At 43.2% G+C, this 18,060-nt stretch overlaps 2 protein-coding genes across 2 annotated transcripts in view; both read left to right on the top strand.

Annotated features, from left to right (window-relative positions):
• The first annotated feature begins 1,513 nt into the window (after positions 1-1,513).
• Positions 1,514-9,508, top strand: LOC140493501 (large ribosomal subunit protein P2-like). Its single transcript, XM_072591995.1, has 5 exons — positions 1,514-1,667; positions 2,997-3,120; positions 3,206-3,254; positions 7,941-8,027; positions 9,391-9,508. The coding sequence occupies exons 2-5, from the start codon at positions 2,998-3,000 to the stop codon at positions 9,465-9,467; spliced, it is 336 nt and encodes a 111-aa protein (XP_072448096.1). The 5' UTR covers positions 1,514-1,667; position 2,997; the 3' UTR covers positions 9,468-9,508.
• A 5,746-nt stretch (positions 9,509-15,254) lies between these two features.
• Positions 15,255-18,060, top strand: part of pnpla2 (patatin-like phospholipase domain containing 2) — a 55,137-nt gene continuing 52,331 nt past the window's right edge. Inside the window, exon 1 of the mRNA XM_072591994.1 lies at positions 15,255-15,590. Within this exon, the coding sequence (XP_072448095.1) occupies positions 15,398-15,590 (193 nt within the window). The 5' untranslated portion in view covers positions 15,255-15,397. The remainder of the gene's footprint in view (positions 15,591-18,060) is intronic.

Here is an 18,060-nt window from a genome sequence, read left to right as displayed (position 1 = left end):
TGCCTATTTACCCTATTCATATCTCTCAATTTTGTAAACCTCTAAGGTCACCCCTCAGCCTCTGACACTCCAGGGAAAACAGAGAGCCTCTTAAGCCTCTCCCTATAGCTCAAATCCTCCAAACCTGGCAACATCCTTGTAAACTTAAATTTTGTTACTTTCTGTCACCATGAAAGTTGTAAACTACAATGTCTACTATTGTAATAACATAAATTTCATTTCATAAATCTAACAATGTCTCAGCAAAACAAGAATATATTGATGAGGTTAGCTGTTTAATTTCAAGGAAGGCATATTGTTCAAGATGCAAGCTTTTGTTCAGTAGGCAAAACCTCCATGCAAAGTTGAGGTGTTGGAAGACTCTGTGGCTCTCAAACTTTCTCTTGAGACAACCTTCACAGCAGGTCATAAACAATGAAAGTAAGCTTAAGAATAATGGCCAAACTGCATCTTTCACTGGTTTCCTTCCAATCCTAAATAGAGTTTTTCTGGTAAAAATACTCACGTTCATGTATTTTTGTGTTAAGTATTGGTTTATGATATCTTGGTTTGCACAGAGCCTCCACATACGATGGGATGTGTGACTGTCGGGGACACCATGGATATATGATGTGGAGGAGCCAGTGTTGGACTGGGGTAGACAAAGTTTTTTTAAAAAAATCACAATAACAGGTTATAGTCCAACAGGTGTATTTGGAACACTAGCTTTCAGAGCGACGGACCAGTCAAACAGAGTACGTTCTTCATTAAGGTAAAATCAATGACTGCAGATGCTGAAAACCAAATACTGGATTAGTGGTGCTGGAAGAGCACAGCAGTTCAGGCAACATCCAACGAGCAGTGAAATCGACGTTTCGGGCAAAAGCTTTTATTCCTGATGAAGGGCTTTTGCCTGAAACGTCGATTTCGCTGCTTGTTGGATGCTGCCTGAACTGCTGTGCTCTTCCAGCACCACTAATCCAGTATACGTTCTTCATTAATGCACGTTTCAGCACTCTACACCATCATCCCACACGATGACTGTATCGCAACAACAGCCTCAGTACTCAATACCGACAACTGCCAACCTCTGAGCACCATCCTACAACTTATCCGCTTCATCCTTGAACACGTTTTCACCTTTGGCAACCAGTTCTTCATCCAGCCACGCAAACCTAATAGGGATGGAGGAGCAGCGCTCTGAAAGCTAGTGCTTCTAAATAAACCTATTGGACTATAACCTGTTGTTGTGATTTTTAACCAGGGCTATAAGAATATTACTGGTGGCCGCAGTTTCTGAATTTCCCATTTGCACTGACAGGAAAATCAAAAAGTATCCTTCTGTTGTCACTCATACAGAGAGATGCCAAGTACATGTTTACAGTATCTTGCTACAGCCTTTATTGCTATAATAAACGATTCCAGGACTCGTTGCTCTGTCTTACCCACTCTGCATCCTGACAAAGCTGACGAGAACTTGTGACCAATGAGATGAAGGGTTATTCAAGCGGCTGTTCCTATTGGCTCGGGCGTGTCCAATGATATTGGGGCGCGCCGGCGCATGTCCTTTATGTCTGAGCGTCCGGACGAGGCTCGTTCTTTTAGCGTCCGACGCCCAGTGTGTGAGGAGAGACCAGAGGCCAGGCCTGCTCCTGCTCCGCTCCCGACTGCCTCACCCGGCCCGTCAGGTGACTTCACCGCATTCCCCCTACCCCCCACCGGTCCGCTTCGTCACATCAGACCGGTGGCCCCGGCGGTAGCCTCATCCCTCCACAGCCGAGGCCTTGTCGGCGGAGGGCCGCCGCGTACCCGAAGGGAACGGGGATCAGCCGGAAGTGGAGGCCGCGCGGTCTCCACGTGCCCTTGGGCCTGCTCGATTGTGCCGGCGGCGCCGCCGCGTTCCTTTTTGGAATGTAAGCGGCGCCTGCGTTCCATGGCGCGCGGGCCACGGGGTCGGCTCCAGGCGCTGTCCCTGCAAAAGCACACTTTCGATACTCCCCTCCCTTGCACACTTACCTCCTTCACGTTTTTTGTATGTGCTCGCTCAAGTGAGTTAACTACCAATTCAGGGGAGATTAAAAGTATTGCAGAATGTTCTGCAAGTTGCACAGCTGCTTTCCAACCCCGCAGTTTCTTAGGCGCTTCAAGAAATTTGGTTTTGCAAGTACCTGATTTTTGCAGGGGCTTTCAGGACCTGATGTCAAAGGAGCTGCGGGGTAGCGAATAATGAAGCAGGTCCAGTAATTTACAACAAAATGAGCACCTTATAAAAACCCTGCTAGGGAACCATTTAACATGTCGGCATACACAATGTGAAAATATTTATTAGACTTATTATACTTTGTTCCCCCACCTCAATTGTTCCACAAATCTTACCTACCTTGATGAGGAGGTGGCCGTGTTGGACTGGGTTGGATAAAGTTAACAATCGCACAACACCAGTTTGTAGTCCAACAGGTTTATTTGGCAGTACCAGCTTTTGGAGCGCTGTTCCTTCGTCAGTTTTCTCTTACCCACCTCGGCCAAACAAAATTCCTCCATGATTTATTTGATAGATTTCCTAAGTTCGAGCAGTAATTGACCTGCATTAACTTTTTGCTCATAGTGATGGCTTTGGGTTTAATGTAGGGGACCAGTCTGCTAAAGTGACATTGGTCATGGATTGTAGAATACAGACTAGCCTGAAAAGAAAGATGATGCCTCAGGTTCCACTAGCTGTTTGTGTATTGTGGAGCTTTGTGACAATGCCTGTTTCTGGAAAAGTGTAAAGGTCCACTGTGGTCTTGTTAATGCTGAAGGCAAGTAATGGCCATGGAGTTGTGCCTTAATGCCATCTGGACCAGGGATTAAAGAGAAATTGATTAACAAATAGATGAAAAGTTTGTTTTAAAAAGCTACTGTGGAAACTACAATGCTGTAAGAAATCAAGAGTTTGTACTTTCTGCAAAATAGCAATCAAAATTTTTTGCAATTTTTCTATACAAGGATAACTGAAGCTAAGTTCTTCCTTTTTTTAGAATGCGTTACGTCGCAGCTTATCTCCTTGCTGTATTGGGTGGCAATACATCACCATCTTCAAAGGACATTAAGAAGATTTTAGACAGTGTTGGTATTGAAGCTGATGATGAACGACTGAATAAGGTATTAGTTTCTCTGGATTTGAGCATGCTGCGATTGGCTGAATTTTCACTCTTCTGATGGTGATCCTATTATAAATGAATTTCAGGTTATCAGTGAGCTGAAAGGCAAGAACGTGGATGATGTCATCGCTGCTGGTAAGTAACCTTGTTTAACATAATCGTACACCGAGGAAACCGATCCTACAGTCCAACTAATCTATGCCTAACATAATCCCAAAGTAAACTAGTCCTACCTGCCTACTGCTGGCCCATATCCCTTCAAACCTTTCCTGTACATGTACGTATCCAGATATATTTTAAATGTGTAGATCTTGCCAAAGTAGATTCATTTATCATTTGTGTGGTGGAGTCTGAGATTTTCACAGAATCCCATAGAGCCGCTACAATCGGCCCAACAAGTCCACACCGACCCTCTTAAGTGTAACCCACCCCTACCCTATTACTCTATATTTACCCCTGACTAATGCACCTAACCCCCTGCATCTCTGAACACTATAGGCAATTTTAGTATGGCCAATTCACCTAACCTCCACATCTTTGGATTGTGGGTGGAAACCAGAGTGCCCAGCAGAAACCCATTCAGACACTGGGAGAGAATGTGCAGATCCCACACAGATGGTTACCTAGGGCTGAAATCGAACCTGGGTCCCTGGCGCTGTGAGGCAGCAGTACTGACCACTGAGTCACCGTGCCACTGTGTTTTGCTGAGCAAATGCATATACTGCTATGATTACCAAAGTGTAAAACAGAATATAATTGAAATAAATCTTTGTGTCACCAGTGAAAGTGTAAGTGTAATCTCGACATTAATGAACCAAGGAGTTCTTTGCTTCCCTACTGTAAGTCAATTAAGGTTAGAGTAAAATTAACATTTCAGGATGACTCTTATTTATGAATTTGAAGCATTTACTCTGTTCCTTTCTCCACATATACTGCTAAACATGTTCAAAATGATACTTTTTTTTTCCTAACTTGCATCCAATTCATTTCTCCAGTCACTTGCTCTGCTTTTTAATCTCCATTGGCTTTCATTTTGGAAACATTCAAAATTAAAATTCTATGCCTTGTTTTCAAGTACCTCTGTGACCTCAACCATCCCTGACTTCAGGCGAAAGGGAGTACTGTAGATGCTAGTCAAGAGTGTGGTGCTGGATAAGCACAGTAGGTCAGGCAGCATCAGAGGAGCAGGAAAATCGACATTTCGGGCATAAGAAGGGCACTCGTGCCTAACTTCGGCTGCCTCTCGCCCAAACATCCTCCAAGATGTTTGCTACTCCAATTCTAGCGTCTTTAAGTTTCACCATTCCACCATTGATAACTAAGTTTACAGCTGCCAGGACCATAAATCTGAAATTTGTTTCTCAACCTCTGCCTCTCTACCTCTCTCTTCTTTAAGCTGTTTCTTCAAAAGCTACCCATCCTGATATTTCCTTCATGATTGGATATCGATTTTTGTCTCATAATTTAAACACTATGGAATGCTTTACTGTGTTAAGGCTGCTCCATTAATGCAAACTGTTGCTGTTGTTCTCTCTGACTTCATGGTGCCAGGGCTTGGTGGAACTCCTCCTTAATTCAGAAGATTGCCAGTTCAGGTTTCACTCCAGGGACTCAGAGGGGAAAAATTTAAAAGGTACCTGAGGGGCAACTGGGTGGTGCATGCATGGAAGGAGCTGCCAGAGGAAATGGGAAGGCAGGTACAATTGCAAGATTTATAAGACATATGGATGGGTATATGGATAGGAAAGGTTTAGATGGTTATGGGCCAAACGTGGGCACATGGACAAGTATCAGTTTAAGATACGTGGTCAGCATGGACGAGTTACCTGCTGTATGACTCTCTAAAAGCTTTGATTCATGATGAATTTTGTGTGCATAAAACACTCAACAATTTTGAGAGGGTGTACCACAGTGTTTTGTGCTTATTTCAAAGTGTACTGCTGATAATTTTGTCAGGGTGCTTACAATGAAGAATAGGTTATTCTTGACTTAGTTGGTCAGCATACTTAAAAGCTAGAAATCTGGATGGAAGCATAAGGTGTGGTTTGTAGGGCTGATTCCATGGCTATGATTAGAAGGCGCATGGTGCAAGTTAAAGTGAACATAGCAAGCTGAGCTGATTTTTGGAGTATTATTGCCAAATTTTTGTGTTCAGTGCAAGGTCAGTTTGTTGTTGGCATATCCAGAGGTGGTGTTGAAATGGAAGTCACCAAGGTCTTGGTTAGATTTAGATTTTTATTGTCAATTGGCAAAGAGATGGATCTCATCACCCAGGAAGAGAGGTTGCAATTGTTACCATAATTGCTCCATCTATCTGGTGTGATCTATGGATGTGGGTTAGTGTCAGAGGAACTGAAGTTTGGAAGTATGGTTCTGCCTGATTGCTGTGACATGATGGACCTTGGTCAGAATATTTTCTATGAGTTTTAACTTTGTCCCCATACGTGTTGAATTTTGCAAACAAGTCTATGGGATTAAAGACATGCTGGAATTAGGGGTTCAAAGCTAAATGTAGGTTTTAAAAGTTTTCAGACTAGAGCAGGTGTTGCTCTTTAGAGATTGTTTTTTTACAAACAAAAGGTTTTATAGTTGAAGGTAGTGTTTGAGATGCTTCCGCTTAAACTTCAACTGAGAATTTGATACAATAGTCAGCCTTGGTTAAGTGCTGTTTTCTTGATTCCAGTGCAGATTAAGTCCCAAGTTTTAAGCATGCTATCTAAGCTGAAACTTCAGTACTTAATAGTGGATGTTCTGCATCTATCAAAAGGTGTTAAGCAATGCTGTATCTGTCCCCTCAGGTGGGAACAGATCCTATAGCAGTAGTTAGAGCTGGAGGGTTCTTTTGGCATCCTTAGCCAATATTACCAGGGCATATTATTTGATCAGGTTTGTATGATTTTTGGACCTCTGTTTTCCCTTTCTTTCAATCGTGACATTCTTTGACTAGGTTTCATTAGCTGTGGAGCAATAGTTTTGCTTTTAGGTGATATTTGTTTGTGCATCCATTGTTTTTGCTGACTCTCGTGTTGTGTGCAACCCTACACCTAACACTCAGTTGTTTTTCCCTTGGATATCATAGTAATAAGCACGAGTCATTTTTAATTATCCTTAACTTATTCAATCAGAAAGTGCTTTTCACACCCTCCGACATGGCTAAACTCTTCACACCCAATCCACTGAATCACTGTAATGTAGTTTGCATGTAACAAGCTTCTCTCAAATTGAGGATGACCTGGTGATCTGTTTTCTCTGGTATTTTGGTGCTGTGTTGACTGTCAAGTGAATAATGTTCACGTCCTGTCTCAGAAGCAAATATGCTATTACTTTACCAAGGCTTAAATGATGTTTAATGTGAGGACAGATGTTATTTTAATCGTTTGGACACTGTGTTCAAGTTTCAGTGTATAGCTAAAGCATGACACGGTATTTGTGATGAGATGTGCAAAGGGATTAATGGAAATCTGATGGGATATTCAAATGTAAGCAATCCATAATGCAGTTCAAAGTGATGGGTGATGTTTGTTTGATTTAAAACTAAACTGGAACAACCAGTTTCCAGGAACATTTAGTGTTATGCCAGAAGTAAAAACTCTCCAAATAAGAACAGGAGTCGGCACATCATGCGAGCTATATTGTTCAGTATTGTGGCCCCCATTCGCTTTTTCGCTGTTGTGAATATACCCATCCACTGAGTGTTCACAACTGTCTGGAATTGAGAATTCCAAACATTTGTGGACTCTGGGGTGAAAGATTTTTCCTTGTCTCAGTCCTACACGGGTAATACCTTGTCTTATGGGCTATGGTTATCTAGAAATATCAGCCAGTAGAAAAAGTCTTCCTTGCATCCGTGGTGCCAAAGCCTTGTTTCACAGTATAGAGGAACCTCTGCTATCTGATTTGAGATGGGTAGGAGTGATTTCTTTTGGATAATTGATTTTATTAATCAATTCAATGCCTCCCCTCTGGGTCTTGGAGTTTTCTGTTAAGTCCACTCCCTGCTCAGGAGAGGAGACTGCAGCACACCGAGCGCGAGACCCTGGCCCCAACACCCGTCAGCGCCCCCCCCCCTCCACGTTGGGGCAGCCGGAGTGGACACCAACTGTAAGGCTGTTGCTGCCTTTGTGAGGTAAGTCTCCAAATAGAGTGCGTGCGTGCGCACACAACATTTTACTGCAACTTTTTGACAAGTTCCACCTCTGCCCTGTACAGGGCAACGTTGGAGAGATTATCTGGGGAATGGGGAAGTTTAGGGGTCACCCCTGTATAGAACTCCATGGAAAGTGGGGGATGGAATAGAGTGGGCAGGCGGTTAGCCATTTCAGAGACTGAAACGCTGCCGAGAACAATGAGTCAAGATAGTTTTTAATCACCGTAAACAAAATACACGGCCTGGGACAGAACAGCTCTTTGATATAATGCTTCTATTGGGACCTCAAGATCTCCTTTGGATCATCCGATATTCGCATAATCTTGGTTCCTCTGTAGTATGCTTCCTTTTGTTATGATTGACTCTGGGAGTATAGGTCAGTTCTATTATTGCTCACCAACGACAGACCTGAAAAGCAATGGAAGTTGTCACAGCAAAAAAACAACTCTAATTTTCTGTTCCCTTCTGTCCAGAGAAAGTAGCCGTAACGCTCCCAAATGATTCTTAATATAGTTTTTTTTCCCCAAGTTTCTTTCCCTTGATGCCTCGTTCTCTGGCGGGTTGTGGGGCAAGCTTATCTTTGTATGCCTGTGGAAATGTGAATTTTGGAATCTGTGGTAGAGGAGGGGAAAGTGTATTGTGGTGTTACACTGACTAATGAATTTTCTATTTAGGCAATGCTAAACTTGCAAGTGTCCCAGCTGGTGGGGTCGCAGCTGCTGGTGCTACAGGTGGTGCTGCTCCAGCTGCAGCAGCTGTTGGTAAGTGCTCAATGTCTCGTTATTTGGATAGTATTAACTTCTGGTTTAAATTGTGACTTTTGTGTCTGGTCCAGTACTAAAGTGCAACATTTGATACATTTGCTTGCTTCACAAAGCTGAGTATCATAAAGCAGAGGTGGTAAATTGTTTGTTACACCCAGTGTTACAGATAGAGATTGGAGGCACTTCAGAATAATTATTTAAGATCAAGTTGTAAGTTGGCCCACTGAGCTGGAAGATTTGTAACATCATCAATGAGCCTCTGGTGAAGTGCTGGTGTTCTGTTCCGCTTTCTATTTGTGTCTTGGTCTGTTACGGTGGGTGATATCATTTCCTGTTCTTTTTCTCAGAGGTTGGTAAATGGGGTCCAAATCGCTGTGTTTGTTGATGGAGTTCCGGTTTGAATGCTGGGTCTCTAGGAATTCCCGTGCATGTCCCTGTTTAGCCTGTCCTAGATGGATGTGTTGTCCTAGTTGAAGTGGTGTTCTTTGTGTATCCTTATAGATACTAGTGGTAGTGGGTCATGTCTCTTGGTGGTTAGTTGGTGTTTGTGTATCCTGGCGGCTAGTTTCCTGCCTGTCTATCCGATGTAGTGTTTGTTGCAGTCCTTGCAGGGTATTTTGTAAATGATGTTCATTTTGCTGGTTGTTGGTACAGGCACCTTTAGGTTCATGAGTAACTGTTTCAGTGTGTTGGTGGGTTTGTGGGCTACCATCATGGCAAGGGGTCTGAGTAGCCTGGTAATCATCTAAGATATGTATATGGTGTGGATAGAGTCTCTGGGCATGTTGCTGTCTTGTTTGGGTTTGTTGTTTAAGAATCGGTAGATTGTTTATTGGGTACCTGTTCTTGAATACAGTGTATCGGTATTTTCTGCTCGTAGTTCCCGGGTACTGCAGTGTGTTGCGACCCAATTTAGCAACCTTTTGAGAAAAAGAACCAGAAATGATATCACCCACCTTAAGAAGCCAAGCCATGTAAATAGAAAGCAGGACAGGGTGCCAGCACTTCACCGGAGGCTCACTAATGTTACCTAGTGTGGTGATGAGACGCCTGACAGCAAACCTAGCAGCTCAGTGAGCAGACTTACAACCTGAGCCTCAAACTGAGCAACAAATCTTCTCAAACATCAAAGCCATTTAAGATGTCACCATGACTGTCCTTAGTAACAAATACCACTGCAACAAGTCAGTTGGCCCGACAAAGGCTCAGCTGACCTGAATAGTTTCAACATGTTCAAATAAATGATTGAACGCAGGCTTGATTTTTGTTTATGGGTTTATGCTTATTTGAATCCTCACTGACTTATGATCATGTTGAAATGAATGGCTTGGTTTTAACTGCCTAATTTTGTTTTAATCAGCTGAAGAAAAGAAAGAAGAGAAGAAAGAAGAATCTGAAGAATCAGATGATGACATGGGCTTTGGTCTCTTTGACTAGATTCTAAACTTTTTAAAATAAAATTCTTGTGTCCTAATGAATGGTTGTTAGTAAATGGTATTTAAAATTGATTGTGTGCAAACCACCAAGTGAGCAATAACGCAAAAATTGAATGCTGATTTGCTTTGGGGGAATGTTGGCTGTCCAAAAAAGCTGTTCCCTTTGTCCCCTTTCTTCTCTCCTCTTCCAAGTTAGAGGAAGGATCTGAATGCTTCTAGTTTTAGCTATACTTTACATGCATTGTCTATATTTTCACCATCTTTGACCTTTCAGTGGGTTAGTATAAGAATTGTATGTACTGGGATTAATTTCTATTCAATCAAACTTGTGGCTGGGCAGCACAAAAAGGTACTGTAGTTGGGTTCAGTTTCACTATCCACCTCAGTGGCTGCCACTTAATGCTGGTAGTTGGGAGGGAGAGAGAACCTGGCTTTGGAGATATTAGTTGCAGTGCTAATTCAAACTCTTCAACCAGGTTCTTAAAGACCTATTAATTTGAAGTACATATAGGTTACTGCCTTTTAAAGATTTCCCTACCTTCTGTATCAGTCTTGACTAGCTGCTGGAATAAGAATTGTGAATGTTGCTTGGAGTTATTGATCTTTAATGAGCAGATGCTGTACGTAAGTACAGTGCTGCTGATAAGAGGTGGCATTGCAAAAATTAATTCAGCTATCCCAAGCAGTAGCATGTGTGGAGTGATACTTTTCAATGATCTAAGTTTGCAGATTTGAGCCCTATATTTCAGGAAAGATGTACTGGATGTTCAGAGGAATTCACAAGAATGAAAAGCTTAACGTATGAGGGACATTTGAGGGCTCTTGAGTTTAGACCCAAGAGTTTAGAAGGATGCGGGATGGAGGGGATTTAATTGAAACACCCAGAATACTGAATGACCTGGACAGAGTAGATGTTGGGAAGATATTTCCATTGCTACCAGAGACCAGGACTCAAAAAACTCTGCCTTAGACTAAAGGCTGTTTACCTTTCAGAACAGAGAAGAAGAAACTACTTCAGTCAGTGGTGAATCTGTGGAATTCACTGCCACAAAAGGTTGTGGAGGCCAGGTCATTGGGTATAATAAAGACAGGTAGATATGCTCTTGAGTATCAAGTGGATCAAAGGTCAGAGAAAATGGGGTTGAGAAACTTACCAGCCATGGTAGAATGGACTCAATGGGCTAAATGACCTAATTTCTGCTCCTATGTACACCATAAGATATTGTATAGGTATACAGTAGTTGGGTTGTATGCCTGAGTGAGATAGAATTCAGTTAGTCTCTGGGTGGCTACTTCTGTGGAGCAGCAGTGCTAACACCGTTGTCAGGTCTTCTGGAAGTGACGGTACCTCACTTGTCATGTACTGTATTACCATCAATTAAGATTCCAGCATGAAACTGGGCCTGAAATTTGGTTGCTGTGGTTCAGTCATTAGTTTTACAGCTACTCTATGTATTCTTTAACAAATGTACATTACCTGTGAAAATGCTATGAAACTATGCATTTGACAGTTTTAAAAAGATCAACTGCAAAAATAATTCAACCTTTCACAGATACAGTCTAGTCAAATAACATTTGTACAATTCTTTAATTTCATATTTAATCAATGAGGTTACGAGTGTTCCCTTTTGGTGACTTTCAGTACTTTCAGCATGTATGCTTCACTCTGTCTGTACTTAAGGCATGTATGCAGTCCAAATTTGTTTCTCTCTCAACCTTTGAAAGCGATGGGTTACCTAGCGAAAAAGCTGTGGGAGGTGAAAGTCCAGTAGCTTTTGAGTCACTGGCCACTTTTAATAACACCAAGTATTGTTGATATTGCTTGGGCAGAGGGGAATAACATAGTACCATTCACTCGCTCTACCACCGATGGACAAGAGGTCAAGATGCAGAGCAGATTCCCTAAGAGTCCTTCTGTAACACTCTGCAAACCAATTACCAGTGCCATCCAGAAGAACAAGGGCCTCCGATAAATGGGAATGCTACTACTTACATTTGGGATGGAGAGGGTCAAGGCCATGGAACCATCTGAAATGCCTGATAAATGTTGATAGTCGTTTGAAAAATATTTCGAAGTCCAGCTACCATATTTTCTCCAATATGGGAAAGTACAAAGGCAATTTTTCAAAATGAGTGATATTACACATTGTGTTGGTTATTTCCCATACCTACTTAATTCGCTGAGATGATGAAATTCTCAGTAGCAAAAGCCAACAAGCTCATATTAGTATTTTGATATATTGTAATAAAATTGTTAACTTCAAAGCATGCACAAAATGTTAAGTTCTGTCTAACTTTGACAGTAAAAACACACTGGCGTATGACATTTAAGATGAGTGTCTTACGGTGTGTCTTGACATTCAGCCAGAGGAAGGTGACAGCATAAAAGCTTCAATAAGAGTTTTGAATGCTCTTTGGTTGGCGTGGTGGCTCACAGCACCAGGGACCTAGGTTCAATTCCCATCTTGTGTGATTGTCTGTGTGGAGTTTGCATATTCTCCCTGTGTCTGCGTGGATTTCCTCTGGATGCACCGGTTTCCTCCCACAATTCAAAAATGTGTAGGTCAGGTGAATTAGCTGTGCTAAATTGCCCATGGTGTTCATGGATTTTTCTGTTAGGTGCATTAGTCAGGAGTAAATGTAGAATAATAGGGTAGTGAATGGGTCTGGGTGGGTTACTCTTCAGAGGGAGGGTGTGAATTTATTGGGTCCATACTGTAGGGAATCTAATCTGTCCTAATGAGGAGCAAAATAGAGTGCAGAGAGGGAATGACTGGACTGAATGGAGGTATAGTGAAAGTCCAGTGCAGGAGATGTACAAGGTTCCAGAATTGTCCTATCTAGTTGCTGTGGTTCTGTTCGCCGAGCTGGGAATTTGTCTTGCAAACGTTTTGTCCCCTGTCTAGGCGACATCGTCAGTGCTTGGGAGCCTCCTGTGAAGCGCTTCTGTGCTGTTTCCTCCGGCATTTATAGTGGCCTGTCTCTGCCGCTTCCGGTTGTCAGTTCGAGCTGTCCACTGTAGTGGCCGGTATATTGGGTCCAGGTCGATGTGTTTGTTGATAGTCTCATCGTCTCATTCGATGTAACGGCACTATTCACCTCCATCGACAAAACACTAGCCAAAGAAACAATAGCCAACTTGCTGGACAGACATAACAGACAACAGGACATTGAACCTATCAACAAAGATGGCATACTTAAACTACTGGACTTGTGCCTCACAACACACTTCATATTCAATAACCAAATATACGTACAAATCAACGGAACACCCATGGGCTCAACGATCTCTGGACTCATAGCAGAAGCAGGAATGCAAAGGTGAGAACAAACAGTCTTACCACAACTTCAACCCAAACTCTGGGTCAGATACGTGGATGACACCTTTGTAATAATTAAAAACACAGAAATAGAGAACACACACCAGATCATCAACGCCACACTCACAGGAATCCGATTCACTAGAGAGGAAGAAAAGGACAACCAACTCCCATTCCGAGACGTGATGGTACAGAGAACACCGAACGGAGAATTCACCACAAAGGTTTACAGGAAAGCCACACACACAGACCAAGTCCTAAGCTATGAAAGCAACCACCCCAACACACAAATGAAGTTGCATCAAGGACACTATTCAAAAGGGCCACAACACACTGCAGCACACCAGAACTACAAAAAGAGGGAGAGGAACACCTATACAAAGTATTCGCCAAAAACGGATACCCTCGCAATTTCATCAACAGATGCCTAAGGGAGAGACAACGGAACGAGGACATGCCGCAACCCAAAGGACTAGCCACACTACCATACATCAGGAGCATTTCTGAACTGACAGTCAGACTACTGCGACCACTAGGACTCATAACAGCACACAAACCAACAGCCACGCTCAAACAACAACTCACCAGAACAAAGGACCTGATACCCAACATGAGCAAAACTAATGTAGTGTACAAAATCCCATGCAAGGACTGCAGAAAACACTACATCGGACAAACAGGAAGACAGCTAACGATCCGTATACACGAACACCAACTAGCCACGAAACGACACGACCAGCTATCCTTAGTAGCCACACACACACACGACAAGCAACATGAATTCGACTGGTACAACACTACCATTATAGGGCAAGCCAAACAGAGAACAGCCGGGGAATTCCTAGAGGCATGGCACTCATCCACAGACTCTATCAACAAACACATCGACCTGGACCCAATATACCGGCCACTACAGTGGACAGCTCGAACTGACAACCGGAAACGGCAGAGACAGGCCGGAGGAAACAGCACAGAAGCGCTTCACAGGAGGCTCCCAAGCACTGACGATGTCACCTAGACAGGGGACGAAACGTTTGCAAGACAAATTCCCAGCTCGGCGAACAGAACCACAACAACGAGCACCCGAACTACAAATCTTCTACCAAACTTTGTCCCATCTAGTATTCTCAAATGTTTGTTGGGTAGTTACAACTCGCAGGTTTGTTAATACTTTTTTTGCACATGTAAGTGGGAGGGAATTCATAGATTCCTAACTGATTGCACTCAGGGGAGATGCATAGATTTATATCTTCTAGACATCTGCACGTGTGTGGCTTCTGAAAGGTGGTGGTAATGGTGGTTGAACACAAATTGCTATCAGTCCAAGTGCAATACCTGAGTCATCAGGTTACTTTGCAACTGGCATTAACATTGAGCAGCTGGGATGAAGTTATGAGCTGTGGAACTCACCTTTTGGACGCAACTGTACTTCTCTCAATGTCACCGCCTTCATGGGAGGACATGTGTGTATGATGGAACAAGGAAGGAATGGCGATTTAACAATAAACCAGGTAATAGATGTTAAGTTTCACATTAAAGGGGTTGGACAAAAATATGCTATGGCCTACACAGATGAAATAAGGACTTAGAAAGAACTTATTGATTGCCTTGGGAGCTATCTGAACATCTAATTTTAAACTCTTGACCACTTCTGGATTTAATCTGTTCCTATATTGGACTCCTGCACCCTAAACTCTGGAATATACCTCCTCTCCACTTTTCCCCCTTCAACCTTAAAGTCTACCCATACTTTTGGCCACAGAATAGTCACAGCACACAAGGAGTTCATTTGGCTTGTTAGATCCACACAAGAAAAGTCTGCTCGTTCCTTGCTCTTTTGTTTTTCTGTTCAGTTGTTTGTCCAGACACACTTAAAGATGATAATATCTAAAGGGGGGAGTCAGATGTTTAATTCTGCTTTATCATACCCCTGCGTGCCTGGGAGGAGATGGCCTAATGGTATTATTTGACTGTTAATCAAGAAATGCAAGTAATGTCTTGTGGATGAGCTTGAATCCTGCTGAGGCAGATTATGGAATTTGAATTCAATAAATATCTGGAATTAAGAGTCTAATGATGATCATGAATCCATTGTGGATTGTCAGAAACACCTATTTGGTTGACTAATGTCCTTCGGTGGGGGAAGGAAACTGCTGTTCTTCGCTTTACATGTAACTCCAGACCCACAGCAATGTGGTTGACTCTTAGCTGCCCGCTGGGCAATTAAGGATGGGCAATAAATGCTGCCCTGGCCAGTGACACCTTTATCCCGTGAATGAATAAAGCAAAACAATATTCCGTCGTATTGCTGCGAAGTGACGTACAGGATCAGTATATTACGCTCCAAGCGCTATGTAAATACAAGTTGTTGTTGACTGAGAGGCGTTGCCAGGGGTGCGAATAGTGATTAGTGGAGAAGCGGCTGTCGGTCTGGGTGTACGGTGGAGCTGATTGGAAGTGGGGAGAGAGACCAGAAGAAAACAGGAGAGACGAGGAAGGAGGGGAGCAGAGAAGAGGCAGCTGGAAAATGTGAAGCGGAGCGGTTCCCAGTCTCGTTCTGCTGGGGGGAGGGGGGGAAAAGGGTGTACGCTGTTGTTTTATTTTGAGGGCGATGCTGCCTGCGGAAGACTCGGCCTCCTGGAGCATCTCGTTCGCCGGCTGCGGCTTCCTGGGCATTTACCACATCGGGGTGGCCAGCTGCCTGTGTGAACACGCTCCCCAGCTGGTCCACAACGCCAGCAACATCTACGGCGCATCGGCCGGAGCGCTGACAGCCTGTGCGCTGGTCAGCGGAGCCTGTCTCGGTAAGTCCTCGCTCTCCCCCCCCCCCCCCACCACCTCAAACCCAGCAAAAAGGAAAATCCGCCCGAAGACACCGGCGCTCTCATCCCCGAGAGCCAGTGCCCCGTAGGGAGGAAGCGGTTCGGTAAAAACAAGGACCGCAGACCCTGGAAACCAGATTCTAGATTAGAGTGGTGCTGGAAAAGCACAGCTGGTCAGGCAGAATCCGAGGAGTTGCTGCCTGAACTGCTGTGCTTTTCCAGCACCACTCTCACAAGGAAGCTGTTCGGACGAGGGAGGAAAGCAATGCAACAACAACACCTGCTGAAGGTAGCGCCTTTCATCAAGGCGGGTCACTTGCGACGTTCCTTTTGAAGCGGAGGCAGCTGTCATCTCTAGCAAACAATTAGCGCACAGTAAGATCCCACAACCACCGGCTGCAGAAATGGCCGGATGATCCGCTCTGTTGCTTTTTTTAAAAAAAAATAGAATCCTTACAGTGTAGAACCAGGCCCTTCGGCCCAACAAGTCCACACTGACCCTTTGAAGTGTAACCCACCCAGACCTATTCCCCTGTCAGTCTACAATGCGCCGAACCCACACACCCCTGAACACTCTAGGCAATTGAGTTTGGCCAGTTCACCTAACCTGCGCATCTTTGGGCTGTAGGAGAATGTACAAACTCCACACAGTCACCCGAGCCTGGAATCGAACTTCGGTACCTGGCGCAGTGCTAACCACTGAGCCACCGTGCCGTGGAGGCATTGGGGTAGACAAAATTAAACATTGTGTTGGTGAAGGAGGTGTGTTGGAGAGTTCTTTGGCTCTTTGACACTGAGATATTTTTCTAACTGCCCTTTGTATATTGGGACCATATCTGTCTATTAATGCAAACGTGATTATGATGAGTAATGTTTACCCTTAACAAATTGTTGAAATGTGTAGAATGATGGCTGTGAAGTTATAAGGCAACTTTAATGTCTTCATGACTTCCTTAATCAGGCTGAGATTTGTCCTTATAGTTTACGTAGAAACTAGCCAGTCAGTGACTTGTTGGGGCATTAGCGAGATCTGTGTGTTGCCTGAGTCCAATTGCCCTGATTTCACATACATCTTGACTGAGTTACAGATTTATTACACTGTATCAACTCTAGTTTTGTAATGTATACATGATTTATGGTCTCATTAAATATAGCCAGTGTTATTATGGAGTTAGATCTGCAGAAGTGCAAACTTAGAACGCTGAAGTACTGTCACAGTGCAGAGAAATGTTGTTAATCAATTAGCTTAATATTACAACTAATAGGCAAGATGTAATGACTGGTCAGCTCGTGGGAAACAGATTTTCTCAAGTTCTGGATTCGTCATAGTAGCTGTTGTGTTTGGGCCAGGAATGATCAACAGTTATTGATAGCATCATGGCTGCAGTGTTTTTGCATGTTTTGTCTCGTTAAATGTAAAGCTCTCTTTATGGTGGTAATTCATAAATGATTTATTGTGACAGTATTGATTATGGTTATTCAAGGGGGTTGGAATAAAAAGGGAAAATAAGTTCTCTAGTTGTGAGTTTGCTCACTGAACTGATAGGTTTATTCTCAGATGTTTTGTCACCATGCTAGGTAACAACAGCGAAACGCTGGTGTTCTGTCCTGCTTTCTATTTCTGTGTCTTGGTCTGTTAAGGTGGGTGATATCATTTCTGGATCTTTTTCTCGGAGCTTGGTAAATGGGGTCCAAATTGATGTGCTTATTGATGCAGTTCCGTTGGGATGCCATGCCTCTAGAAATTCTCGTGCATGTCTCTGTTTAGCCTGCCCTAGGATGGATGTGTCCCCCAGTTGAAGTGGTGACCTTCTTTTGTCTATGTGTATTCTTACATAAACAGAAAGTGGAACAGAACATCAGTGCTTCATTGGAGGCTCACTGATGATGTTACCTAATGTGGTGTCTGAGAACAAACCTACCAGCTCAGCGAGCAAAGTTACAACCTGAACCTCAACCCGAGTGACAAATCTTCTGAAGTCACAACTAGGTTCTCTGTTTCCTTTGTTGGTAGCCTTGGGCAGACCAAGGAGGCAAGTCTCCTTGTAGCATTCAATTTTGGCAAAACACATCAGGAAGGATGTCATGATTTTAGGAATAGAGTGGAAATGTACAAGCAAAATGGTATGGCATAAAGGTTTAAATTATTAAGAGATTGCATTAATGTGGCTTGAAGACTGAGTAGTGATCTAATCCACCACCTTCTCAAGGGTGATTAGGAATGGGTGATAAATGCTGGTCCAGCCAGTGACATTCATAGGCCATAAATGAATAAAAAATAAGTCTTTACAATGTTAAGGGATTCAAGGGTCATATGGAGGTCATAAGGACTACAGACAGGAATAGACTATTTGCTCCTAACAATTTTCTCCACTATTCAACTAGACCTTGTCTTCCACCAGAAATACTGCACTATTCTAGCCAAAATTTTTATTATTTTCTGTTTTGATGT

The sequence above is a fragment of the Chiloscyllium punctatum genome, chromosome 22 (genome assembly GCF_047496795.1).
Source record: "Chiloscyllium punctatum isolate Juve2018m chromosome 22, sChiPun1.3, whole genome shotgun sequence".
Lineage (NCBI taxonomy): Eukaryota > Metazoa > Chordata > Chondrichthyes > Orectolobiformes > Hemiscylliidae > Chiloscyllium > Chiloscyllium punctatum.
The sequence above is the reverse complement of the archived record's forward strand: the minus strand, read 5'-3'. Positions and strand labels throughout refer to the sequence as shown.